Source organism: Entelurus aequoreus, linkage group LG10 (assembly GCF_033978785.1).
Source record: "Entelurus aequoreus isolate RoL-2023_Sb linkage group LG10, RoL_Eaeq_v1.1, whole genome shotgun sequence".
NCBI lineage: Eukaryota > Metazoa > Chordata > Actinopteri > Syngnathiformes > Syngnathidae > Entelurus > Entelurus aequoreus.
This window is the reverse complement of record NC_084740.1, coordinates 19,218,616-19,237,853: the sequence shown is the minus strand read 5'-3', so window position 1 is coordinate 19,237,853 and position 19,238 is coordinate 19,218,616. Positions and strand designations below refer to the sequence as shown.

At 40.9% G+C, this 19,238-nt stretch overlaps 1 protein-coding gene and 1 long non-coding RNA gene across 4 annotated transcripts in view; one reads left to right on the top strand and one right to left on the bottom strand.

The window, feature by feature from the left end:
- LOC133658345 (uncharacterized) overlaps positions 1–1,907 on the bottom strand; it is a 66,704-nt gene extending 64,797 nt beyond the window's left edge. The window contains exon 1 of the long non-coding RNA XR_009827454.1: positions 1,438–1,907. This is a non-coding gene — a long non-coding RNA (uncharacterized LOC133658345). The remainder of the gene's footprint in view (positions 1–1,437) is intronic.
- fosb (FBJ murine osteosarcoma viral oncogene homolog B) lies at positions 736–18,851 on the top strand. 3 transcript variants are annotated; one of them, XM_062060257.1, is made up of 6 exons: positions 739–987; positions 1,080–1,237; positions 4,663–5,046; positions 6,519–6,626; positions 17,642–17,965; positions 18,138–18,851. In XM_062060257.1, exons 1-6 carry the CDS (start codon positions 924–926, stop codon positions 18,201–18,203), a joined length of 1,104 nt encoding a protein of 367 aa, XP_061916241.1. In that variant the 5' UTR covers positions 739–923; the 3' UTR covers positions 18,204–18,851. The 3 variants fall into 3 exon arrangements, with proteins under 3 accessions (XP_061916240.1, XP_061916239.1, XP_061916241.1); XM_062060256.1 differs by having other exon boundaries at positions 736–987; positions 4,663–5,016; positions 17,642–18,851; XM_062060255.1 differs by having other exon boundaries at positions 738–987; positions 17,642–18,851.
- Positions 18,852–19,238: the final 387 nt, after the last annotated feature.

Sequence of the window (19,238 nt, the reverse complement as noted above, 5' to 3'; positions counted from 1 at the left end):
TTATCTTTTCACTGTGATTACTCAAAAATATTAAATAATTAAAATCAATGCATTATTGATTTTTTAGGGCTCTAATTACTAAATACTGCATATTTCAGTTTTACTATAAAAAACAAAGTTGTTTTTGACAAAAGCCATAAAACCTTTTTTTTTTATTACTTTATATCAACTTGAAGTTAATATAGAGATTTACTGTAAGCGTTAAATAAAAAATAATAATTTGACTTAATTTTAACATTTTAATGACTGAGACCCTTTATGGTCCCCGAGACCCCTAAAGGTAAAATACATTTTAAAAAATCCATATATTTGGTTATGGTTTAAAAAGGAAAAATATCAAAATGGCCCCTACATGCTTTAATTTTTCCATGTGCGGCCCTCAGTGGAAAAAGTTTGGACACCCCTGCTGTACATCCACCTGTGCGTAGGGTGCAAACCCATACATGACGTCACTATAAACCAAAACAGGTCCCGAGACTGTACTTGCATCACCTATTTCTGGAAGCTTCCTCTCATAAATAGTCAGACGGTGAGAGAAATAACCACTGCTCAACGAAAAAGTTGAAAAAAGAAACATCTATTATTAATCCACCGGCGAGGTAAGGTTTTGGACCGTTTCAGTGCGAAAGGGAATCCCTCGACGTCACCAAGGATACCAAACACAACAGCACTGCACAAATATGGGCATGTACGTCAGCGGAACCCCGAGGCGGGACTTAAATGCTTCGGTTGTAGGCTTACCCAAGGAGGATTCATTCATAAGACCAAATCTGCTTGTTTGTACCGTAATTTTATCCTGTATCCACCGGGTCTTGCCGCCAAACGGACTTTATGGATCTATCGAAGTGAGGAAGGAAGAACCGAGGACTGGGGACAATTTATATCCCCATTTTTTTGGCGGGGAAGTGGATTAAATATTCTCCATGCAACTTTTTTGGAAAGACAGCAGGAGCAGCTCCGCCGAAAACAGCAACAACTCTATTAAAGGTGAGCAGCATTGATAAATAACTCGGTTTAGTTTGTAATTATACAGACTTTTGCTTATATATATATATACACAATTTGACTGACTACTTCAGGTGCCACGCTCCCTTTCGGTCCCCCCGGGGAGATGTACCAAGGGTTCCCCGGCGACCACGACAGCGGTTCCCGTGGAAGCTCATCTCCATCCATAGAGTCCCAGTACCTTTCCTCCGTGGACTCCTTTGGGAGCCCGCCGACCACCAGTGCTCCCCAGGTAAAAGAAACAACAAAATACAATTTTGAGCCGAAGCTAAACTAATGAGGCTAACGTACTGCTAATGTTTGGTAATATCGCTATCATGTTTGCTAGCGTGGACATGAATGCAGTTCTGTGTGTCGCGCTAAATATCATACAAACGCGTCACAGAAAGTCTACAAAGTTTCCATTTAAAAAATAAATAAAAAGGTACCGACTGTTTAGAAAGCCCACGGCTGAGAAAACGTGCGTGGAGCTTCGTCGTGTAGCCGGGGTGACACACACACACACACACAGCCGCAATCCCGCGACGTCACCGGAGAAGCTCCGCCCATTTCCTGCAGCTCGACCGCACACTCGCTCCCTCTCCGAGGCTGGTGACGTAAATGGCCGTTCTATTTTGGAACGCTACGTCGCGTTGTCAAGGGGAACGCCGGGGGTGTGACGGGGGAGGGAGGGGGCGGAGCCACACCGAAGCTGTCTGTCACGGGCGACTGTTGTGTGAATTTGAATACATAGAAGGCATCTAAAAAGGGTTTTTAGAATTGATTTACACGTTATATAGTTTATACTGTTTATGTATATCAGAATTTAAAGTATAAGTTATAAACTAAATAAATGGCTTTCTTCTGGAATTAATTAATTACGCTGCATAGCTGTTATCCTCACAATGTTATTGGTTGTTTATCTTATTCTATGTGTCCTGTGACTGACTGGTCGCTAGTCCGAGTCTCTTCTCAAGTCAGGGATAGACTCCTGCTCACCTTTGACCCTAACCATGAATTGATTAACGTGGACCCCGACTTCAACAAGTTGAAAAACTTATTCGGGTGTCACCATTTAGTGGTCAATTGTACGGAATATGTACTGTACTGTGCAATGTACTAATAAAAGTTTCAATCAATCAATCAATCAAACGAGGGCAAGTGGTATATAAAATGAAGGGCCGAGCGGGTGGACATATTGGAAGGGGAATGTGCAACAGTGCAGTTTGGGAGTTAAGTGCCTTGCTCAAGGGGACTTTAGTATTGATTGGGAAGGGTTTACTAGTGTTAATTTGTGAAGTGAAGTGAATTACATTTATATAGCGCTTTTTCTCAAGTGACTCAAAGCGCTTTACATAGTGAAACCCAATATCTAAGTTACATTCAAACCAGTGTGGGTGGCACTGGGAGCAGGTGGGTAAAGTGTCTTGCCCAAGGACACAACGGCAGTGACTAGGATGGCGTAAGCGGGGATCGAACCTGCAACCCTCAAGTTGCTGGCACGGCCGCTCTACCAACCGAGCTATACCGCGGTTTGCATATATTTGCATATTTTTGTGTTATCCTCACATTGTTGTTGGTTGTTTATCTTATTCTTTATTGTTTTATCTGATTCTTTATTGTTTATCTCATTGTTTATCTTATAGCCAACTCAGTGGTTAGAATGTCCGCCCTGATATCGGTAGGTTGTGAGTTCAAATCCCGGCCGAGTCTTACCAAAGACTATAAAAATGGGAGCCATTACCTCCCTGCTTGGCACTCAGCATCAGGGGTTGGAATTGAGGGTTAAATCACCAAAAATGATTCCCGGACGCGGCCACTGCTGCTGCCCACTGCTCCCCTCACCTCCCAGGGGGTGATCAAGGGTGATGGGTCAAATGCAGAGAATAATTTCGCCACAACTAGTGTGTGTGTGACAATCATTGCTACTAACTTAACTTTATTCTATGTGTCCTGTGACTGACTGGCAGCTAGTCCGAGTCTCTTCTCAAGTCAGGGATAGACTCCCGCTCACCCTTGACCCTAACGAGGGCAAGTGGTATATACAATGAAGGGCCGAGCGGGTGGACATATTGGAAGGGGACTGTGCAACGGTGCAGTTTGGGAGTTAAGTGCCTTGCTCAAGGGGACTGTAGTATTGATTAGGAAGGGTTTACTAAAGTTAAAGTTAAAGTACCAATGATTGTCACACACACACTAAGCGTGGCGAAATTATTCTCTGCATTTGACCCATCACCCTTGATCACCCCATGGAAGGTGAAGGGAGCAGTGAGCAGCAGCGGTGGCCGCGCCCGGGAATCATTTTTGGTGATTTAACCCCCAATTCCAACCCTTGATGCTGAGTGCCAAGCAGGGAGGTAATGGCTCTCATTTTTATAGTCTTTGGTATGACTCGGCCGGGGTTTGAACTCACAACCTACCCATCTCAGGGCGGGCACTCTAACCAGTAGGGCACTGAGTAGTATGCTAAGTTACATATTTTTGTACATTAATGGAGGGAATAGACCATGTCTACGCCCCTAAGCAATTGGATCAAAACATTATACAAAAAATGACAAGCATTTATTCAACCTTGTTATTTAATTTTGCGTCTCGTGTGCTAAAATCATTACAATGTTTTGGTTGTGGATTTCTGCATGCTACTTCACATCTGTATAAAACAGAAACCTGTCCATTCCCTTTTAAGGAATCTTTCAAGTGAGTTAGAATGTTTAAAGTAATAGATGCTCTATTATTGTATTTTGTCAGGTAATGTACAGTACAGGCCAAACGTTTGGGACACACCTTCTCATTCACAACACAACTGGTGGTCCCAACCCCATTGATAAAGCAAGACATTCCACTAATCAACCCTGATAAGGCACACCTGTGAAGTGAAAACCATTTCAGGTGACTACCTCTTGAAGCTCATGGAGAGAATGCCAAGAGTGCGCAAAGCAGTAATCAGAGCAAAGGGTGGCTATTTTGAAGAAATATAAAACATGTTTTCAGTTATTTACAATATAAAAGCACACAGCAGACACATTATTTTTCATTCTTTTGAAAAAAAAAAATGTATCCATCCATCCATTTTCTACCGCTTGTCCCTTTTCGGGGTCTCGGGGGGCGCTGGAGCCTATCTCAGCTGCATTCGGGTGGAAGGCGGGGTACACCCTGGACAAGTCGCCACCTCATCGCAGGGCCAACACAGTTATTTATTTATTTTTTTAATTTGACCTTTTTTGTTAAGTACATAACTCCACATGTGTTCATTCATAGTTTTGATGTGACAAGCTACAATGTAAATAGTCATGAAAATAAAGAAAACACATTGAATGAGGAGAAGGTGTGTCCAAACTTTTGGCCTGTACTGTATGTGTGTTTTACACTATATACAACACATTAGATTATATTTACGATTCATTAGGTAACTTATGGTATTCAAGTGAAGATGTCAAAAATAAACTTATATGGCATTATCTACTTAGATAGTAGCCCGGTGAAATCCACACTATTAGAACATAATAAACAGGTTTCTGAATTATATGCATGCACAATAACGAGAGGATGCAGAATTCAATGGTGATGCACACCTGAATTTCCATCAATACAAACTGTGGTGGTACAATTGCAAATTATAGACCCTAGTTTCTGCTACGCCGTGCATATTAAGACTACCTGTCCATGTCTCCCGCCCAGGAGTGTGTGTCAGCCGGAGCTGGCTTGAGCATTGTGGGCAGCGGGCCAGGATCCAGCGCCGGAGGGGAGATGCCCGGCTCATTTGTGCCAACTGTCACTGCCATCACAACCAGCCAGGACCTGCAGTGGATGGTTCAGCCTACACTCGTCTCCTCCCAGGCCTCGGGACAGAGCGGCACCACTGGCACCTCCACAATGACACAGCCGGTGTCACTGGTTGACCCTTACGACATGCCGGGCCCGAGTTATTCTTCCGGGTCCGGATTCACACCTCCGAGTTCGGACACCCCCGGTCCGGCTACGGGTCCCATTCGCCACTCCAGAACCCGTAGTCGTCGCACGCGAGAGGAGTCTGTGAGTGAAGACGGAGATGTTGGTGTGTTAGTAAGTGTGTGTGCTTGGACGGTTTGTTTGTTTGCCCTCACCTGTTCACACGTTCACTATCCCTTACAGCAGTGTTTTTCAACCCTTTCTGAGCCAAGGCACATTTTTTTCATTGAAAAAATCCCGAGGCAAATTACCAGCAGAAAACATAAAAAAATGAAACTCAGCAGCCGATATTGACAATAAAAAGTTGTTCTCGCAATTGTTGGATATGAATTCAACCCATAACCAAGCATGCATCACTATAGCTATTGTCTCAAAGTACTGTCACCACCTGTCACATCACGCCATAACTTATTTTGAAGTTTTTGGCTTGTGTAGTGTTTTAGTGTCTTGCGCTCCTATTTTTGGTAGTTTTTCCTGTTTTGTTGGTATTTACCTGTTGCAGTTTCATGTCTTCCTTGAACGCTATTCCTATGCTGTGTTTTGGCAATCAGGACTATTTAAGTTGTTTTTATCCTTCTTTGTGGGGACATTGTTGATTGTCATGTCATGTACGGATGTACTTTGTGGACGCCGTCTGCTCCACACGCCCTAAGTCTTTGCTGTCGTCCAGCATTCTGTTTTTGTTTACTTTGCAGCCTGTTCAGTTTTAGTTTAATTTTGCATAGCCATCCCTAAGCTTCAATGGCTTTTCTTAGCGGCACTCGCCTTTTGTTTATTTTTAGTTTAAGCATTAGATACCTTTTTACCTGCACACTGCCTCCCGCTGTCGTCTGCATATTGTGATCACGACTAACATCTACAAAGCAATTAAAGTTAAAGTTAAAGTAGCAATTATTGTCACACACACACCAGGTGTGGCAAAATTATTCTCTGCATTTGACCCATCACCCTTGATCACTCCCTGGGAGATGAGGGGAGCAGTAAGCAGCAGTGGTGGCCGCGCCCGGGAATCATTTTTGCTGATTTAACCCCCAATTCCAACCCTTAATGCTGAGTGCCAAGCAGGTAGGTAATGGCTCCCATTTTTATAGTCTTTGGTATGACTCGGCCGGGGTTTGAACTCACAACCTACCCATCTCCAGGGCGGACACTCTAACCACAAGGCCACTAGCTACCTGCTGCCACCTACTGATATGGAAGAGTATTACATGGTTACTCTGCCGAGCTTTAGACAGCACCGACACTCAACAACGGCACATTTGCGGATTATAATTACTGGTTTGCAAAAAATATTTTGAACCAAAATAGGTGAAATTGCATAATCTCCCACGGCACACCAGTGGTTGAAAAACACTGCCTTACAGTACACAATTTCTGCTAACATAGTTTAGGCCAGGGGCTTTAAAAGTGGGAGACGGAGGCGCCATGAGAAAAACAAAGAACATTTTAGGGTCACTGTGCCACACTTTGAAAACCCCTGGATTAGACCTCATGCAGTCGTAAAATAATACACATACCACTTCACACAATAATCACTACTACCCAACTCAAGGACAAAACTCTTAACCCTCTTCTCTTCATCCCAGCTGTCCCCGGAGGAGGAGGAGAAGCGGCGTGTCCGTCGAGAGAGGAACAAACTGGCCGCCGCCAAATGCAGAAACCGGCGGCGGGAGCTCACAGACAGACTGCAGTCGGTGAGTTTGGCCAATTTAAAAAAAAACTGTTGCTTCCGGCTTGAATGAATGTGTCACACCCAAGGAACCACAATATTAGGTACACCTGCACAATCCAAAATCAATCAATCAATCAATGTTTACTGACAGTATATAGCCCTAAATAACGAGTGTCTCAAAGGGCTGCACAAGCCACAACGACATCCTCGGCTCAGATCCCACATCAGGGCAAGGAAAAACTCAACCCAATGGGACAATGAGAAACCTTGGAGGGGACCGCAGATGTGGGGGGACCCCCCCCCCCCCCGGGCGACCGGTGCAATGGACGTCGAGTGGATCTAGCATAATATTGTGAGAGTCCAGTCCATAGTGGATCTAACATAATATTGTGAGAGTCCAGTCCATAGTGGATCTAACATAATAGTGTGAGAGTCCAGTCCATAGTGGATCTAGCATAATATTGTGAGAGTCCAGTCCATAGTGGATCTAACATAATAGTGAAAGTCCAGTCCATAGTGGATCTAACTTATCTTTTCGGTACTTTTCCAAATAAAGGGGACGTCAAAAAAATGGCATTATTGGCTTTATTTAAACAAAAAAACTTAGAGTACATTAAGCATATGTTTATTATTGTAATTTCGTCATTAAATAAAATAGTGAACATAATAGAAAACGTGTCTTTTAGTAGTAAGTAAACAAACAAAGACTCCTAATTAGTCTGCTGACATATGCAGTAACATATTGTGTCATTTATCTACCTATTATTTTGTCAACATTATAAAGAAAAAACTGTAAAAATTGATTATTAATCTACTTGTTCATTAACTGTTAATATCTGCTTACTTTCTCTTTTAACATGTTCTATCTACACTTCTGTTAAAATGTAATAATCACTTATTCTTCTCTTCTGTGATACTTTACATTAGTTTTGGATGATACCACAAATTTGGGTATCAATCCGATACCAAGTAGTTACAGGATCGTACATTGGTCATATTCAAAGTCCTCATGTGTACAGGGACGTATTTCCTGAGTTTATAAACATAATATACATTTTAAAAAAACGAAAGAAGATGTTGTGATGCCAAAAAATATCTACGTAATCATAGTAGTATCGACTAGATACGCTCCTGTACTTGGTATCATTACAGTGGATGTTAGGTGTAGATCCACCCATGGCGTTTGTTTACATTTTGATGCCAGTGAGCTACGGTGTGTAGTGAAGCATTTTTAGCTATTCCTCGTCCTCCAGTGATAAATGTAAGAAACTTACTTTATTTGCGCCATGGAGACGAGGATTAGTGATTTAGAAGTAGCTAAAACACTGCAGACGGCGGATGGACGTTAGCCGCTAGCTAGCTAGCCATGTCTTAAAGCACCTCTTCCTGAGGGTGTTTCAGTGTGATAACGTCACCTTTATCGTTACTTTTTAAGCCAAAATGCGTCCGTTCTCCCTTTTCTGTCTACACACAGTGTCTGCTTGTAAGTACTCCGTGATTGTGTGCCGCCGAACATGCTCCTCTACTCATAAAACCAGCAATGACACGACGTAACGACGTTTCAGAGGCGGTATCGTATCGAAAATGATTCATTAGTATCGCGGTACTATACTAATACCGGTATAACGTACAACCCTACTATAAATTATTAGCCCACATTTCATATTTCGTTTGTACACAGCTCGCTCAACAGCAGTGATGGGCGAGCTACTTGGAAAATGTAGTAAGCTATGCTACAAGCTACTCTCGATTAAATGTTAAGCTAGAGAGGGAAGCTCTCCTCTGAGAATTGTAGCAAGCTACTTTTGCCTTGTAGCTACATTTAACTGCATTTATATATTTGGGCCCACATGTACAATATCAATGTTAATGTAACTGAGAGTATACAAATGGACTCAGAAGAGGTCCATTACTATTAACTATCTGCCATTTAGCTAGGGACACCCTACAACTGCCTCGAGGGGTCCCCGAATCCCACTGTATGTATTTATTTAGTTTCCCTTTTCTTTGGCCCGCCCCTATAATGGTATTAATTTTCTCTCCAAGCTCCACATTTACACTGTGACCAAGTCATGACGGTCCTAAATCTCTAGGCTTCCGTCTACACTGTTTCGCCCTCTCTTCATGCTCGTTCAGCTTCCATAGCCAGCAGTTCATCCTCTGTATATTCAGGTTCAAAAAGATAATGTTGTGAATCCTCATTTGTCCAAAAATAGTCATCTGCGTCGTCTATTACGAAGTCTGTCATGATTAGAAAAAACACACGTTTGTTGACGGAAATAGTAGGAAGTGCGCTGCTATGGGCACCAAAATAAAATGACCAACATACAGTCCCTTCAGTATTAGTCTTATTTTTTATATACCAGAGAACCAGCGTCCTCTGCAATGGACATTTGATTTTGGTCTATTTTTTAGTTACAGCTGTAACTCTGTTGTTTTCAAGTACATTCTGCAAAAAAAAGTTAAGCATGTCCATAACAGGACTCTAGTGTGTTTAAGAATCTGCTCCAAAAATGTGAGTCTCTCACAAGTTTTTTGGAAACTAAACTTGTGGGCCACCAGTTGAATAGCACAAATGATGAAAAAGAGAGGACCTAAGATGGAACCTTGAGGAACACTACTAGTATAACCAAAGAAGTTGATCAAATGACAACTGACAGCAACACCTAATGAAAAAATCACATTACCAAAAAATTAGAGGACTTAAAGGGAAGTCTCAATTATGTAAATCACAAGTTTGGACCCCAGTGTTCTATGTTCTAGCAAGGTTCAAATGTCAACGCAAAGATCCGCCAATGTGTTTACTCTTGTCCAAGTTCTTCTATACCACAGGTTCTTAACCTGTTTGAGCTCGGGGCCCCACTCAAATATTAACACCAAATTAGTAATCTTACTCTTGGTTTTAATAGTACTTAATAATTATATATAACCTACTTACAGTTTACAACCTTGTCAAATGTAATGATCACAAAGCTTATTTATTTAACACATAAAAATTAGGCTCAGGTCAGGCTGATTAGAAACCAAAAATACTGCACAAGAAGGAACTCATAAATAACTGACGAAAAACCAATGTACACACAATTGACAATGAATATTTTCCTTAATTAAACTTTTAGTAAAATGAAAGTGCAAATGAAAATACAGCTTCGCCAATTTAGTCATAGTTTTTGCGCATGTTTCTTGCATTGAACAAAGAGAGCACAGTCTACTAAGTATGTTAAACATACTTGGTTAATAGAGCTGATTCTGATTCTGATTAGTGAACTTCTCAATGACTTTAGTGCCAGACTTCTTCCGTTGGTTTGATATTGTCATTACTGTCCCAAGTGGTGGAAAAGTGTATTACAACTGAGTACCGAGAAAAGAAACCGTAAACTTAGCCCAACAATGGCTAAGAAACATTGCTCTATACAACAGGAGCACTCTAGTGTTTTTAGAAATGTGCCGCAAAAATGTTTGTCTCCCAAGTCTTGAACTAAACTTGGGAGACAGTTAAAATACTTGTTGTATTTAAAACAGGGCAGTTATTCAATTCTTGTTTATGATTTATAGTTTGTTTGTTTCTAACATGCATACAGTTACAACATGATACATCACAATTTCCAATTTGTCTGCACAACATCACACAAGAGGAATAGGAAGAAACAAAGCTTATTTAATCCAACCCCTTTAACATTTCAAAGCAATTATTAACACATTTGTTCACTTCCTGTTTTCAATTTTGACACAATTCAACTACACAAATAATGAGGTTCTAAGAAATAAATAGTTAGATGAGTTGTACCGGTAATTAATAGGAGATGAATACAATTATCTCATTTTCAATCTTCTTTGTTGTATTTTGTAAACACCTTGAGTTTGAACAGTTTCTTAAACTGGACCCTATCAGTACTTTGTTTGATGTTTTTGCTTTATGCATTCCATCCTTTAATTCCACATACTGATATACTAAATGTTTTAAGTGTTGTGCTTGCATACAAATGTTTTAAATTACATTTTTCTCTAAGGTTATATTTGTCCTTTTTTGAGAATATTTTTGTACATTTTTGCGTAGCAGTTTATAGTTTGCTTTGTGTATCATTTCAGCTGTTTGCAAATTCACCAAATCATTAAGTTTCAGTATTTTTGATGGAATATCAATCAATCAATCAATCAATCAATCAATCAATCAATCAATCAAATCACGAGTGTCTCAAAGGGCTGCACAAGCTACAACGACATCCTCGGCTCAGATCCCACATCCAATAAAAAAAATAGTTTTTTTGTTCTCTATATCCAACATTATGTATTATTCTAACTGATGTCTTTCGTAACATTGTTAATAAATGAAGCATTCTTTATATTTTTACGCAATAACTCAGATATGATAGAACTCGCGAGCAGTAGACAATATGTAGTGATTTTTTTTTTAATCCAATACATATTTTCCGTATTATATGACATTCCAATTTATTTTATCATCTATTATTACACCCAAAATGTGGTTTATTTTACTCCATCAATGTCTATTCCATCTATCTGTATTTGTGTTTGTCTTTCTCTTCTGCTGTTATCGAATAGCATTATTTTGGTTTTACTGAGATTACTGAGGTCTGTTTTTGTCAAACCATCGCTTCAATTTATTAATTTATTCTGTTATTATTTGTTTAGCTTCTGCATGTTTTCTCCTGTGTCCTCTGCAAATAGTACTCATTTAAGTCCTTTCTAACCTTACAAGTGTCGTTTATACAAAGATTAAACCATTTTAGTCCTTATTGATCCCTGGGGTACGACACAAGGACACTGTTTACCATCTATTGCATTAGTAATCTCTTCTGTTATTTCAATTAATCGATTCATTGTTTGCGTAGATAATCTTTTCTCTCAGTAGCATATGGTGTTGCTCCGGAAGTAATCTTGCCATTAAAACATCCCAGTAGGTGTGGCTGACATATCCTAATTTTTTCCCAATATTTTACCCACATACTCTGCCTATCCAAATTGTAGCTCTTGAACTACAGACCCCAATTGATTGTGCAAGTGTACTAAATGAAGTGTCCAGTTACAGCAGAGCTGGGCAAATATTTTGACTCGGGGGGCCACATTGAGAGAAAAAAAGTGTCTGGGGGTGGGGGCCAATGTGTATGTGTGTATAAATGATATATACACATTTAGCTGTAAAAATCTGCTGTACAGTATGTGTGTTTGGGTCCCTTTTTGTCCAGGAACACTAATACCAAAAGTCACAATGTCCGACAGAGTACTAAAAACGTTATGACAGACCACCTCAAAAATGGCATTTTAAAGTTTTTTACTGAATGAGACACCCAAAATGTACATGAAAATAAAAGAAGGGGGATTTACAATATTAATTATGAACAATAAAACACTGAATATTAACAACATGTGAACGTCGCTGCTCTTTTACGTGGGATTTACAATATTAACTATGAACAATAAAACACTGAATATTAACAACATGGATGGATGGATGGATATTAACAACATATGAACATCTTTTAAATCTCAGACCAGCTCTTCGATAGTTGTGTATCTTTTACAATCAAGCAAAACACAACAAAAATGTAAAAACCCACAAAATATGAATGCAAAGGGTAATAAACACCTACATTATGATATATTATCACTTTTATGCAGAAATTTCTTGTAAAAATCTGCTTCCACATCTGTTCCTGACACATGCGTTTGGGGCTGGCTGCTCTGAAAACAAACCCCGCCCATTCTGCTTTGTTCCTGGTCTGAGCTGTTGTGACCTAGATTACCGTAATAACTCCTATAACACTCAAAAGTGCAGATTTCAACCATTGAAATACTTTCAATAGTTTAAGACTTACAGTCATTTAAAAACAGCACTGCACACCATGGGCTCTGTACCGAGGATGTCGTTGTGGCTTGTACAGCCCTTTGAGACACTTGTGATTTAGGGCTATATAAATAAACATTGATTGATGATTGATTGATAATGGCGGCTACAGTTTTGATGTTGTCTGTTATGGTTGGAGGAGGGAGTTGTGACAGCACAAAACCACAAGGGGGCAATATTGCTCTATGTATTTATTATATGTATATATAAACAATATAATAAATAATGAACAATATAATTTAATTAAACAACAAAGGAATGGTGTGTGTGAACTAGATCAAAAAGGGGTGTATGGTGGAAGACTATGTGTATGAATAATTAGCTGTTGAGTATTACCATAATTGTTGGATGAGGAAGCAGACAAATCCAAAGGGGATAGGCAAAAGGGGTCCATGATCCAAGCGAGGTCCGTGGGGCAGAGTGAGGCGTCAAGGGGTCCGTGTCCAGAACGGGGGTCGCTGATCAGGGGAGGCAATTGAGATCCAGGGGTGGGGTCCAAGGAAGCGAGACGCACAGCTCGAATCCAAGGCAACGGAAGGAAAACACTTCAGGCACAAGGGAGAAGACAGGGGACAAATCAAGCACGGGGAAGAACATGGAGGGCAAAGAGCTAACAATCGCTTACGGTACGCCAACAGAAGGTTATATTCCGGCGAGGGATGGCAGGTTGTGCAGGCTTTTGAAGGCAGGTCTTATAATCAGCTCCAGGTGTGCAGATTGCCGGAGATTGATTGCAGCTGTTTGCTGCTGCTGGTCTGGTCTTGGGCGCGTATTGCGCACTCTCGGAGCTGCGCTCGGTGCAGCTCACAGATGAATGCGCACTGATGCGCGCCCGGACCGTGACATTGTCGACGTATTCGTTTAATCTGGTGCCAGAAGCTGTTTAAAGAGGACACGATGCATAAACTTAAAATCAGAAGTATTTATTCCCTATTGGATACAATTCTAATACAATTTGTCTGAGCGCTATCTGTCCCTACACTGCAAAAACTGAAATCTAAGTAAGATTAAATATCTCAAATAAGGGTGATATTTGCTTATTTTCTTTCTGATAAGATAATTCTTCTCACTAAGCAGATTTTATGTTAGTCTTTTACTTGTTTTAAGGGTTTTGGTCCTAAATTATCTCAGTAAGCTATTACAGCTTGTTGCTGAGATTTTATGACCTATATTGAGTAAAACATTCTTGAAACTAGAATATCAACTGTTGCAAAGCTATGTATAAAGTACCAAGTATAAAACTACTTTTTTAAAGTAATAATTTCTTATTTCAAGCATGAAAAAAAATCATGACTTTGACACAATTGTGTCTCATAATTAAAACAGATGACAGCCAAATGGACTTTGCTGTTTTATTTTCAATGAAACAATAGAAAATACGTACTCATATAGTAGTACAGTTGGCCACAGTACAGTAAACTGACAGTATTGAAACATTTCACATGTGACATTTCTAACAATTTTGAACAGAAATAGTTCATACACATTCAGATAAATTCTTCAAAGTTACAATTAAAAAGAGCATGCACTTGGCGCGATGATGTCACGTTATCGATGGAAAAATTCATTTTTAGACCATATGATTTGCCCGAGCGGCTAGTAGACCCCGAGAGTAGCGGTTGCCTTGTTGCCTTTCCATTAAGAAAAATAAATTAGTTTTTAGTAGGGCTGTGAATCTTTGGGTGTCCCACGATTCGATTCAATATCGATTCTTGGGGTCACGATTCGATTCAAAATAGATTTTTTTTCCAATTCAACACAATTCTCGATTCAAAAACGATTTTTTTCCCGATTCAAAACGATTCTCTATTCATTCAAACATAGGCTTTCAGCAGGATCTACCCCAGTCTGCTGACATGCAAGCAGAGTAGTAGATTTTTGTAAAAAGCTTTTATAATTGTAAAGGACAATGTTTTATCAACTGATTGCAATAATGTAAATTTGTTTTAACTATTAAATGAACCAAAAATATGACTTATTTTATCTTTGTGAAAATATTGGACACAGTGTGTTGTCAAGCTTATGAGATGCGATGCAAGTGTAAGCCACTGTGACACTATTGTTCTTTTTTTTTATTTTTGATAAATGTCTAATGATAATGTCAATGAGGGATTTTTAATCACTGCCATGTTGAAATTGTAACTAATATTGATACTGTTGTTGATAATATTCATTTTTGATTCACTACTTTTGGTTTGTTCTGTGTCGTGTTTGTCTCCTCTCAATTGCTCTGTTTGTTGCAGTTCTGAGTGTTGCTGGGTCGGGTTTGGTTTTGGAATTGGAATTGGATTGTATTGTTATGGTATTGCTGTGTATTGTTTTGTTGGATTGATTAATTAAAAAAATAAAAATAAAAATAAAAATTAAAATTTAAATAAATAAATAAAATTTTAAAAAATCGATTTTTTAAAAATGAGAATCGATTCTGAACCGCACAACGTGAGAATCGCGATTCGAATTCGAATCGATTTTTTCCCACACCCCTAGTTTTTAGTATAAGTTTGCTGGTTTCAAGAAATGTAATGCCGAGCGCATATCATTATATCAAGATAATGGCACTAGCATTTACTTCATTTAAGAATATTTTTCAACATATTGAGCAAAAAGGTCTCTTTTTTTTCCACAAAGAAAAGTGCACTTGTTATTAGTGAGAATATACTTATTTTAAGGTATTTTTTGGGTTCATTGAAGTTAGCTAATTTTAGTTGTTTTGGAAAGTCTTGACAAGCCAAATATTCTTGTTCTATTGGCAGATAATTTTGCTTGGTTCAAATAAAATACCCCTCATTTTTGTATTTTTTTTCTTGTTTTTGAACACTGACTTTTTGCAGTGTAGTAGCATTCAACACTGCGACTTACACAGGGCGGTCCGGACGTGTCGCGCTCTTACAATATATAACACAATGTATGAATATGCAATCAAATCAAATCAAATCAACTTTATTTATAAAGCACATTTAAAGGCCTACTGAAATGAATTTTTTAAATTTAAACGGGGATAGCAGATCTATTCTATGTGTCATACTTGATCATTTCGCGATATTGCCATATTTTTGCTGAAAGGATTTAGTATAGAACAACGACGATAAAGATTGCAACTTTTGGTATCTGATAAAAAAAAGGCTTGCCCCTACCGGAAGTAGCGTGACGTAGTCAATTGAACATATACGCAAAGTTCCCTATTGTTTACAATGATGGCCGCATGAAGTGAGAGAGATTCGGACCGAGAAAGCGACAATTTCCCCATTAATTTGAGCGAGGATGAAAGATTTGTGGATGAGTAAAGTGCAAGTGAAGGACTAGTGGGGAGTTGAAGCTATTCAAATAGGGAAGATGCTGTGAGAGCCGGGGGTGACCTGATATTCAGCTGGGAATGACTACAACAGTAAATAAACACAAGACATATATATACTCTATTAGCCACAACACAACCAGGCTTATATTTAATATGCCACAAATTAATCCTGCATAAAAACACCTGCGTGTTTGTTACGCTAGCTCCTAGCTCCTCTGCTAGCTCCTAGCTCCATAGAACACGCCAATACAATTCAAACACCTGATCAACACACACAATCACTCAGCCCAAAAGACCGTTCACCTAACCCAAGGTTCATAAAGCTTATATATTTTTAAAAAGTTACGTACGTGACGCGCACATACGGTCAAGCTATCAAATGTTTAGCAGCCAAGGCTGCATACTCACGGTACCTGATATTCAGCTGGGAATGACTACAACAGTAAATAAACACAAGACATATATATATATACTCTATTAGCCACAACACAACCAGGCTTATATTTAATATGCCACAAATTAATCCTGCATAAAAACACCTGCGTGTTTGTTATGCTAGCTCCTAGCTCCTATGCTAGCTCCTAGCTCCATAGAACACGCCAATACAATTCAAACACCTGATCAACACACACAATCACTCAGCCCAAAAGACCGTTCACCTAACCCAAGGTTCATAAAGCTTATATATTTTTAAAAAGTTACGTACATACGCAAAAAAAAGTTGCGCACATACGGTCAAGCGATCAAATGTTTAGAAGCCAGAGCTGCATACTCACAGTAGCACGTCTGCGTCTTTGTCATCCAAATCAAAGTAATCCTGGTAAGAGTCTGTGTTGTCCCAGTTCTCTACAGGCGTCTGTGTATCGAAGTCAAAAGTCCTCCTGGTTAGAGTCTCTGTTATCCGAGTTCTTCCATCTTGACTGCATCTTTCGGGGATGTAAACAAAGAAGCGCCGGCTGTGTACTGTTGTTGCTGACTACGTTCGAAAAATACGTCCATTTCGCACCGACAACTTTCTTCTTTGCTTGCTCAGCTTCCTTCTCCATAATGCAATGAACATGATTGCAACAGATTCACGAACACAGATGTCCAGAATACTGTGGAATTATGAAATGAAAACAGAGCTTTTTCGTATTGGCTTCAATGTGGAAGGCATACCCGTGTTCGCCGGGCTACGTCACGCGCATACGTCATCCTCAGAGGCGTTTCGAACCGGAAGTTTAGCGGCAAATTTAAAATGTCACTTTATAAGTTACCCCGGCCGTATTGGCATGTGTTATAATGTTAAGATTTCATCATTGATATATAAACTATCAGACTGCGTGGTCGGTAGTAGTGGGTTTCAGTAGGCCTTTAAAATTTACCACAGGGGTAGCCAAAGTGCTGTACAATGGGCAGGTTAAAAGGTAATACAAGTACCGAGCAAACACAACACAACACAAACAGAACACGATAAAAAATAAAATAAATAAAACATAAAAACAGGTTCACAGCAGGTGTATTATGGGGCGCCATTGCAGGATGGATATCACTCAGTGTTAAAAGCCATGGAATAAAAGTATGTTTTTAAGAGAGATTTAAAAACAGGAAGAGAGGAGGCTTGTCTAACACTCAGAGGTAGGTTGTTCCAGAGCTTGGGAGCAGCAGCGGCGAAAGCTCTGTCACCTCTAAGCTTCAGCCTTGTGCCAGGGACCGCTTTCTCCTCTCTGGACTTCTTATCATATCTGACCGATTCATGAAGGTCTTAAAAAATGATGTAGAATGTCCGGCGGGCCGGATTGAAAATCTTAATGGGCCGTATTTTGCCCAGATCTGAGTTACAGTATATCCTCCCTCATCGTCCTCTTCCGTCTTTCCATTCTTTCTGCCTCCCCAGGAGACAGATAACCTGGAGGAGGAAAAGGCCGAGCTGGAGGCGGAGATCTCCGAGCTCCAGAAGGAGAAGGAGCGCCTGGAGTTTGTGCTGGTGGCCCACCAGCCCAACTGCAAGATCCTCTACCAGGAGCAGCCGCCGCCGGGCTCCACGCCGCTCCCCGCCCAGACCTTACAACCCTCTGCCTCCATTGTGAGCTTGGCAGTGAAGGAAGACTCTTTCTTTCTCCCCGCTGCCTACACAACAGGCCACCCGGCCTCCTCGCAGTCGCAGCAACAGCAGCAGCAGCAGCAGCAGCAGCCGCCTCACCCCGGGATGATGCAGGAGGTAGAGTTTTCTCGTTCTTTCTATGGCTCGAGTGAGGCAGTGACGCTCGGCGGGCCGTGCCTCATGGCCGGCGACGGGGGCGACGGCGGTTGTGGTGGCGGTAACCGTGACGATGCGACCATTGCCAACCACAGCACCTCATACACATCTTCATTTGTGTTCACCTACCCAGAGGGAGCCTGCGGGGTCAGTGCCAACCATCGGAACAGCAGTAGCGAGCAGTCATCTGATTCCTTGAACTCGCCCTCCCTGCTGGCGCTCTGACTGACCGACAAAACGCGCGTAACTTATGCTTGACGACGGTATGGGGTGACGCCCCTTTGAGCGGTCTTGCAGATTGAGTAAAAGAAACACAAAAATTTAAGAATTCCACGAGCGAGCCATGCCAACTTGAGTGTGGCGCTATGTGAATCCGACATATGATCCACGTTAGACTCATGTGCACCCACCTCGTTCCCTCTGAGGGTCCCTCCTTTCATTCACTCTTTCATCCCTCCCTCCTCTTTTTGAAGAGTTGTATTAGCGCACAAAAGGAGGAGAGACAGATTGCACTCACCACCGCCAAGCCTTCATCCCGTTTTTCTTTTACAATTCCTCTGCCATGCTTCTCCTCCTCTGTCTCTTGTGTTTCTCCTCCTCTCTCTCTCTCTCTCTCTCTCTAAAGTCCCCGACCCCCGAGAGCCCGAAGACCCCCGAGAGTCCTTGGAACCTTGAGTGAAAACACACACAGACCACCTTAACCTGTCAGGTTAAGACGCAGAAGACCTGGATCAGGATTCTGGATTCCTAAAGAGCTCACACCCCCGGACGCTTGCACACACACACACACACACACACACACACACACACACACACACACACACACACACACACAGACACACACACACACACACGCACACACGCACACACACACACACACACGCACACACACACACACACACACATACACACACACACAGACATGCACGGAGTACGCTGGAGGTCTTTAAACGAGATGACAGTTATGGTGCGGTTTCAAAGGAAGAAATGGCGGAATGAGGGATGGCACTCATCCTGGATGTTTGTTGTCGTGAGCCCAACGCCAATGAACAAACCCAAAATAGAAAAACATCCTGCTGTTGCCAATTGTCGCTTTTGCATTGTGCTTTTCTGCCCCCCCCCCACACACCCCCCGCGTGAAGATCCAGACAACCTCTAAAGCCTTGGGCCCCTGGCCTGTTTATTTCTTTCTTGAATGAGGTTGTCATGGCGACTGAGCGTAAACAGACCAGGA